The sequence below is a fragment of the Coregonus clupeaformis genome, chromosome 23 (assembly GCF_020615455.1).
Source record: "Coregonus clupeaformis isolate EN_2021a chromosome 23, ASM2061545v1, whole genome shotgun sequence".
NCBI classification, from domain to species: Eukaryota; Metazoa; Chordata; class Actinopteri; order Salmoniformes; family Salmonidae; genus Coregonus; species Coregonus clupeaformis.
The window spans coordinates 31,133,363-31,140,228 of record NC_059214.1 but is presented as its reverse complement, the minus strand read 5'-3'; the positions used below and the strand labels follow the sequence as shown (position 1 = coordinate 31,140,228).

Sequence of the window (6,866 nt, the reverse complement as noted above, 5' to 3'; positions counted from 1 at the left end):
TTTGTAGCTTGTTTTTGGACACAGGTCCAGGAATGGCTAAAGGATTGCAATATTTACCTGGAGCTAACCCTGCAGATAGCACTACTGGGTGATCTGAAAAGTCATAGTCAATCGATCAATAATATAATAATACTTTTAGCAAAAATGTTTATTTTAAATTTACAATCAGTAGAAACAATGAGAATAAAAGGGTTCAGAACTTTTGTAAAACATCATTGTACAGTTGAAAAATATATGGCATATAGAAATCCAATATGGATGGTGTTAAGAGATAGATTGTAGGTGTTGAATGGAGTTGAAGGATGGGACTAATAACAACAAGATATCTAATGTAAAGCATACTGTGTCCATAATAAGTATATAGGTTATAGGTTGAAAGCTTTTGTGAAAGAGCACAGTTCGAAAGATATGGCATATAGAAGCAAACCGGATGGACATCATGAAAATGATCGGAGAGGTTGAGGGTAGAGGAAGTTCAGGAGTAAAAACAAACAAAATAAAATTATTATAAAATTGACTGTGTCCATAAAATGTATATAGTATGTATAACCTGTAAGTAGAGGCCTAAGCATTGTTGTTCACTAGTTTACTCCAATTAGGGAAGGGATGGTGGGGTTGGAAAGTAATAAAGGGAAATATATTTTTAAAAAGGATATGCATATATATATGTATATGTATTTATATGTATGTATGTGTATATGTATGTGTATGTATGTATATGTATATATATATATTTGCGAGAGAAAAAAACATACGGGGGATTGAAAGTGATGCAGACAATTACATTGATGGAAGTTACAATCTATCTGCAATATTAAGCTGATCTACCCCAATTATATATACAATATTTGATACACTGCCGATTTTGCAGGTTTTCCTACTTACAAAGCATGTAGAGGTCTGTAATTTTTATCATAGGTACACTTCAACTGTAAGAGACTAAAACAAAAATCAAGAAAATCACATTGTATGATTTTTAAGTAATGAATTTGCATTTTATTGCATAACATAGTATTTGATCACCTACCAACCAGTAAGAATTCCGGCTCTCACAGACCTGTTAGTTTTTCTTTAAGAAGCCCTCCTGTTCTCCACTCATTACCTGTATTAACTGCACATGTTTGAACTCGTTACCTGTATAAAAGACACCTGTCCACACACTCAATCAAACAGACTCCAAACTCTCCACAATGGCCAAGACCAGAGAGCTGTGTAAGGACATCAGGGATAAAATTGTAGACCTGCACAAGGCTGGGATGGGCTACAGGACAATAGGCAAGCAGCTTGGTGAGAAGGCAACAACTGTTGGCGCAATTATTAGAAAATGGAAGAAGTTCAAGATGACGGTCAATCACCCTCGGTCTGGGGCTCCATGCAAAATCTCACCTCGTGGGGCATCAATCATCATGAGGAAGGTGAGGGATCAGCCCTGATCTACGCGGCAGGACCTGGTCAATGACCTGAAGAGAGCTGGGACCACAGTCTCAAAGAAAACCATTAGTAACACACTACGCTGTCATGGATTAAAATCCTGCAGCGCACGCAAGGTCCCCCTGCTCAAGCCAGCGCATGTCCAGGCCCGTCTGAAGTTTGCCAATGACCATCTGGATGATCCAGAGGAGGAATGGGAGAAGGTCATGTGGTCTGATGAGACAAAAATAGAGCTTTTTGGTCTAAACTCCACTCGCCGTGTTTGGAGGAAGAAGAAGGATGAGTACAACCCCAAGAACACCATCCCAACCGTGAAGCATGGAGGTGGAAACATCATTCTTTGGGGATGCTTTTCTGCAAAGGGGACAGGACGACTGCACCGTATTGAGGGGAGGATGGATGGGGCCATGTATCGCGAGATCTTGGCCAACAACCTCCTTCCCTCAGTAAGAGCATTGAAGATGGGTCGTGGCTGGGTCTTCCAGCATGACAACGACCCGAAACAAACAGCCAGGGCAACTAAGGAGTGGCTCCGTAAGAAGCATCTCAAGGTCCTGGAGTGGCCTAGCCAGTCTCCAGACCTGAACCCAATAGAACATCTTTGGAGGGAGCTGAAAGTCCATATTGCCCAGTGACAGCCCCGAAACCTGAAGGATCTGGAGAAGGTCTGTATGGAGGAGTGGGCCAAAATCCCTGCTGCAGTGTGTGCAAACCTGGTCAAGACCTACAGGAAACGTATGATCTCTGTAATTGCAAACAAAGGTTTCTGTACCAAATATTAAGTTCTGCTTTTCTGATGTATCAAATACTTATGTCATGCAATGAAATGCTAATTGTTTACTTAAAAATCATACAATGTGATTTTCTGGATTTTTGTTTTAGATTCCGTCTCTCACAGTTGAAGTGTACCTATCACTCCATCCAGGAAATACACGACGCCGCTGTTCTGGTTACTGATGGATTTATTCTTCTACTAAATTCTCCACCGTCATCAATCCACCGTCGAACTGTTTAAATACATTTCAACACATGCACAAAAAACAAGTTGGCGTTCACGTTACAGAAACCTTGCACGTAAATATGCGCGACAAATAATTAACATAATGAACATACCTCGCTGGCTGCACACAACTGAGAGGGAAATGGGTCCACTTAGAAACAAGAATACTTGTAAATAAACACGTCGTTAATTTAACTTATCTTTCAGAGTACTAAACTTTACCGCCGCTACTTTACCGCGATGTCTGGAACTTGTCACCACTAAAAGCGTCCCAACACAACATAGAATGTACAGATAGTTCCTATCACATAAATACAAGCAAAATCAATATTCAAAATACAAGTTGTACAAATAATAATGATTTTATGTAAAACCTATTAATAATGCCATGAATAACATTAATAATGACATGAATAACATTTATGGCAGTTAAACTCCCACCAAATCACATCCTTTGGGATTTCACCTCACAAAATAACCATAACATTCATTCTGCTTCAAGCAGTAAAACTGTCTTGTATACAGGCCTGTCAAGATAGACTGGCTTTGTAGTGCGTTTTCCCTGGTTATCTAAGGTTGAGTCACTAATTAACAGTTTTACCTTTCTGACTCTTCCATCAGTGCTAGGGTACACCTGTGCTACTCTTGCTAATCTCCATTGATTTCGTGGAGAGCAGTCCTCTTGTATAATGACAATGTCATTAACCTTCGTATTTCTCTTATCCTTTTGCCATATTTGTCTTTGCTGAAGATTAAGGAGGTACTCCTTCTTCCACCGTGTCCAGAATTCGTTTGCCAAGAACTGTACCTGTCGCCATCTCTTGCGGAGGTAGAGATCCTGACTCACAAACTGACCAGGAGGGGGAGTTGTTATCTTTGACTTCATCATGAGGATATGGTTGGGAGTGAGAGGTTCAAGACTTGTTGGATCATTTAAGTGCTCTGTTGTCAGAGGTCTGCTATTTACGATAGCCATCACTTCATACAGGAAGGTTCTAAGTGATGCACTGTCAAGTCTTTTAGCAGATTGGTCAAGGATCGCTGTTAGAACGCTTCTGATGGTCCTAATTTGTCTCTCCCATACACCTCCCATGTGATTTGATGCTGGGAAGTTCATAACAAACTCACATCCATGTTCCTTTACCTGTTCATGATCCAGGTCCTTCATTGCATTCATGAACTCTCCTTTAGCGCCAACAAAGTTGGTGCCTTGATCACATCTCAACTGTCTTACATTTCCACGTATTGCAATGAATGCACGCAGTGCATTGATGAAAGCATCTGTAGTGAGATCATCAAGCATTTCAATATGTATGGCTCTAGAACACATACAAGTGAAAAGAAGACCATATCTTTTCAGTTCCTTTCTCGCTTCTTTCACATAGAATGGTCCGAAGCAATCTATACCACAATATGTGAATGGAGGGGTCATTTCCAGTCTCTCGTCTGGCAAGTCTGCCATCTTTGGTTCCTGTGTGTTCCTTCTATACTTTCTGCATGTTGTGCATTTGTAGATGTGCGAGGCAACTGCGCTGCTGCAACCTGTAACCCATATACCATTGGATCGCAATTCATTGACAGTTATTCCTCTTCCTTGATGATGCACCTTTTCATGGTAGTGCTTGATGAGTAAAGAAGACACATGACTTGCCTTAGGTACAATGGCAGGATGCTTTACATGTGGATGAAGGGCAGATCTTGTCAAACGTCCTCCAACCCTGAGCACACCGTACTCATCGACAAAGGGACTTAGTTTGTGTAGCTTGTTTGTTTTGTCTTTGGGTTTTACTTCCTTGCATTGCTTTATACCTTTGATTTCAGTACTGAATACTTCCGTTTGAACCAATTTGATGATGAAAAGCTCTGCTTCCTGTCTTTCCTCAACACTTGTGGCTTCATTTGTTTTAAGTTTGAGACCCTTGATTTGCTTAGCATGGCGCTTAAGACGAGCAATAGCTTTGACGGCTCTTTTCCAGTCAGAAAACCTTGTCAGGCGGTCTAACAATGTCCTGTCCTCTTTTGCTTTTGTGTTGAGCACCTGAGCCTTTCGAAGTTCTGGATCATTGTCAATGACCTCACTTACTTTGACGTCTTCTATGGGCAGCTCTCTTTTCCACAGAAAATCTGGCCCATTAAACCAAGTTGAAGCTACAAGCTGATCTGCCTTTAGGCCTCTTGAAGCATGATCCGCAGGATTATCTTCAGAACGTACAAATCGCCATTGCTTTGAATCTGTAGTGGACTTGATTCTTTGGATTCTGTTAGCCACAAAGACGTGGAATCGTCTTGCATCATTGTTTATATATCCAAGGACAACCTTTGAGTCTGTCCAAAAATGTTCTTGAAGACCATCTATTTCGAGCTCCTTTCTGAGCACAACACTTGTCCTTGCTGCTACCACTGCTGCAGATAACTCAAGGCGTTGTATTGTGGTCACTTTGGTGGGGGCAACATGTGCTTTCCCCATGACTAACGAACAATGGACATCCCCATTGGTGTTGATTGTTCTGAGATAAGTACACTCCCCATAGCCTGTGACGCTGGCATCTGAGAAGTGGTGAAGCTCGTACTGTTTGACATCTATGAAGTTTGCTGGAATATAGCACCTTCTGATCCTTACATTAGACAAGTTTTGTAGATCTTGTAGCCAAGATTCCCACTGTGTCTTGAGCTCCTCTGAGAGTGGTTCATCCCAACCGGCCTTGTCTCGATACAGTTGTTGCAATATCTGCTTTCCTAGGAGAATGAATGGGGCTACGAACCCCAATGGGTCGTAGATGGAAGCTACTGTTGATAGCACTCCTCTTCTGGTCAACGGGTGTTCCTTGACTGTAACTCTGAGCTGAAAGTCATCAGAGGACACGCACCATTGCACTCCGAGAGCTCTTTCCATGAGTGGCTCTCCCAAAGCCATATCAAGGTTTTTGACACTTTCAGCGCACTCTTCCTTTGGTATTGATTTCAATACATGCTTGCTGTTGGAGACAAACTTATGTAGTCTTAGCTTGCCTGTGCTGCAAAGACCTCTTGCTTCCTTGATGAGTTGAATTGCCTCAGCATCAGACGTTACACTCACCAGTCCATCGTCAACATAAAAATTCCTTTGGATGAATTTAACAGCGTTTTGGTTAAATTGATCCTGACCTTTAGCGGCTAGATGTTTGAGACCAAAATTGGCACAGCCGGGTGAGGAGGCTGCCCCAAACAGATGGACTTTCATCCGGAAAGTTGATGGCGGAGACATCAGGTCACCATTCTCCCACCATAAGAACCTCAGGTAGTCTTGGTCTTCCGGTCTTACATGGAACTGATGGAACATTCGCTCCACATCACACATAATAGCAATTGGGCCCTTGCGAAACCTGCAGAGAACTCCCACCAAGGTATTTGTGAGCTCTGGCCCAGTAAGAAGGTGGTCATTCAATGACGTGTCTTGGAATCTTGCTGAGCAATCGAAGAAGACGCGTATCTTCCCAGGCTTTTGAGGGTGGTATACCCCGTGGTGGGGAATATACCAGGCTGGATGATTGTTGAGTTCCTTTTCGGGAACCTTCTCAGCATCACCACGAGCAATGATATCTTTCATGAAGTTCATGTAGTCTGAGCAGTATTTCTGGTCTCTCTTGAGCCTTCGTTCCAAGCCTCTTAGACGCTGAACAGAACATGACTTATTATTGGGTAGATTTGGTCTGTCTTGTTTGAAAGGTAAGGGCATTTCATAATGACCATCTTGTTTGTGTTTGATTTCATCTCTCAGCTTAGTCAAGAAGTGGAGATCTTCCTGAGAGACGGTTGCATCTTCTTCAACTCTTTCACTGAAATCAGATTCTAGTACCTTAATTACATCATTTGGACTGATCATTTCCCTTGATCTGAGTCTTGCAAACATAGTGAACTTCACCTTTGAGCTTGATTGTTGGTTTGGGTTCAGGTGTCACTTTCCTTACAATGATGCGGTGACTTACTCCAATTGCATCACTGTAGTGCTCTTATGGGTCACCATAACTCACTATGCTCCAACCTAGATCAGTTCTCTGAGCAAAGGGTTCGTTTTCTTCTCCACATACGACTTCTCTGGGCATTAGCGCTTGTGGGCAATTGTATCCGATTAGCAGACCAATTTCATATTCCTTTGGCGGTGCAATGTGTTCTGCAAGATGCTCCAAATGAGGCCATGCTTTAGCGGTCTCTGAAGTTGGAATGTGTGTCCGATTGGCAGGGATAAATTCACGAGTGTACGTTGTTGGCACTGTGATCTTCTTAGAGGAGAATAGACCTCTTATTTGTAGGTATTTTAGTCTTTTACAGGGTACAATTGTCCTTTTTGACGACATTGTAGATAGTTTCAGCTTCACTTGTTCCGTGTTCGTATCTAGAATGTTTGCTACTTCCTCAAGAATGAAGGAAGAATCACTTTGTGAATCTAGCAGAGCAT

The 6,866-nt window shown here is 42.0% G+C and overlaps 1 protein-coding gene across 1 annotated transcript; it reads right to left on the bottom strand.

Moving 5' to 3' along the window:
• Positions 1-2,375: 2,375 nt before the first annotated feature.
• Positions 2,376-6,146, bottom strand: LOC121536284. Its single transcript, XM_045206424.1, has 2 exons — positions 2,545-6,146; positions 2,376-2,438 (listed from the first exon to the last, which is right to left on the bottom strand). Exon 1 carries the CDS (start codon positions 6,144-6,146, stop codon positions 2,919-2,921), a length of 3,228 nt encoding a protein of 1,075 aa, XP_045062359.1. The 3' UTR covers positions 2,376-2,438; positions 2,545-2,918.
• Between the last annotated feature and the right edge of the window lie 720 nt (positions 6,147-6,866).

What these genes read in the sequence shown, in the direction of transcription:
- LOC121536284 (XM_045206424.1), bottom strand. Translation starts at nt 6,146, where the DNA reads ATGCCCTTACCTTTCAAACAAGACAGACCAAATCTACCCAATAATAAG.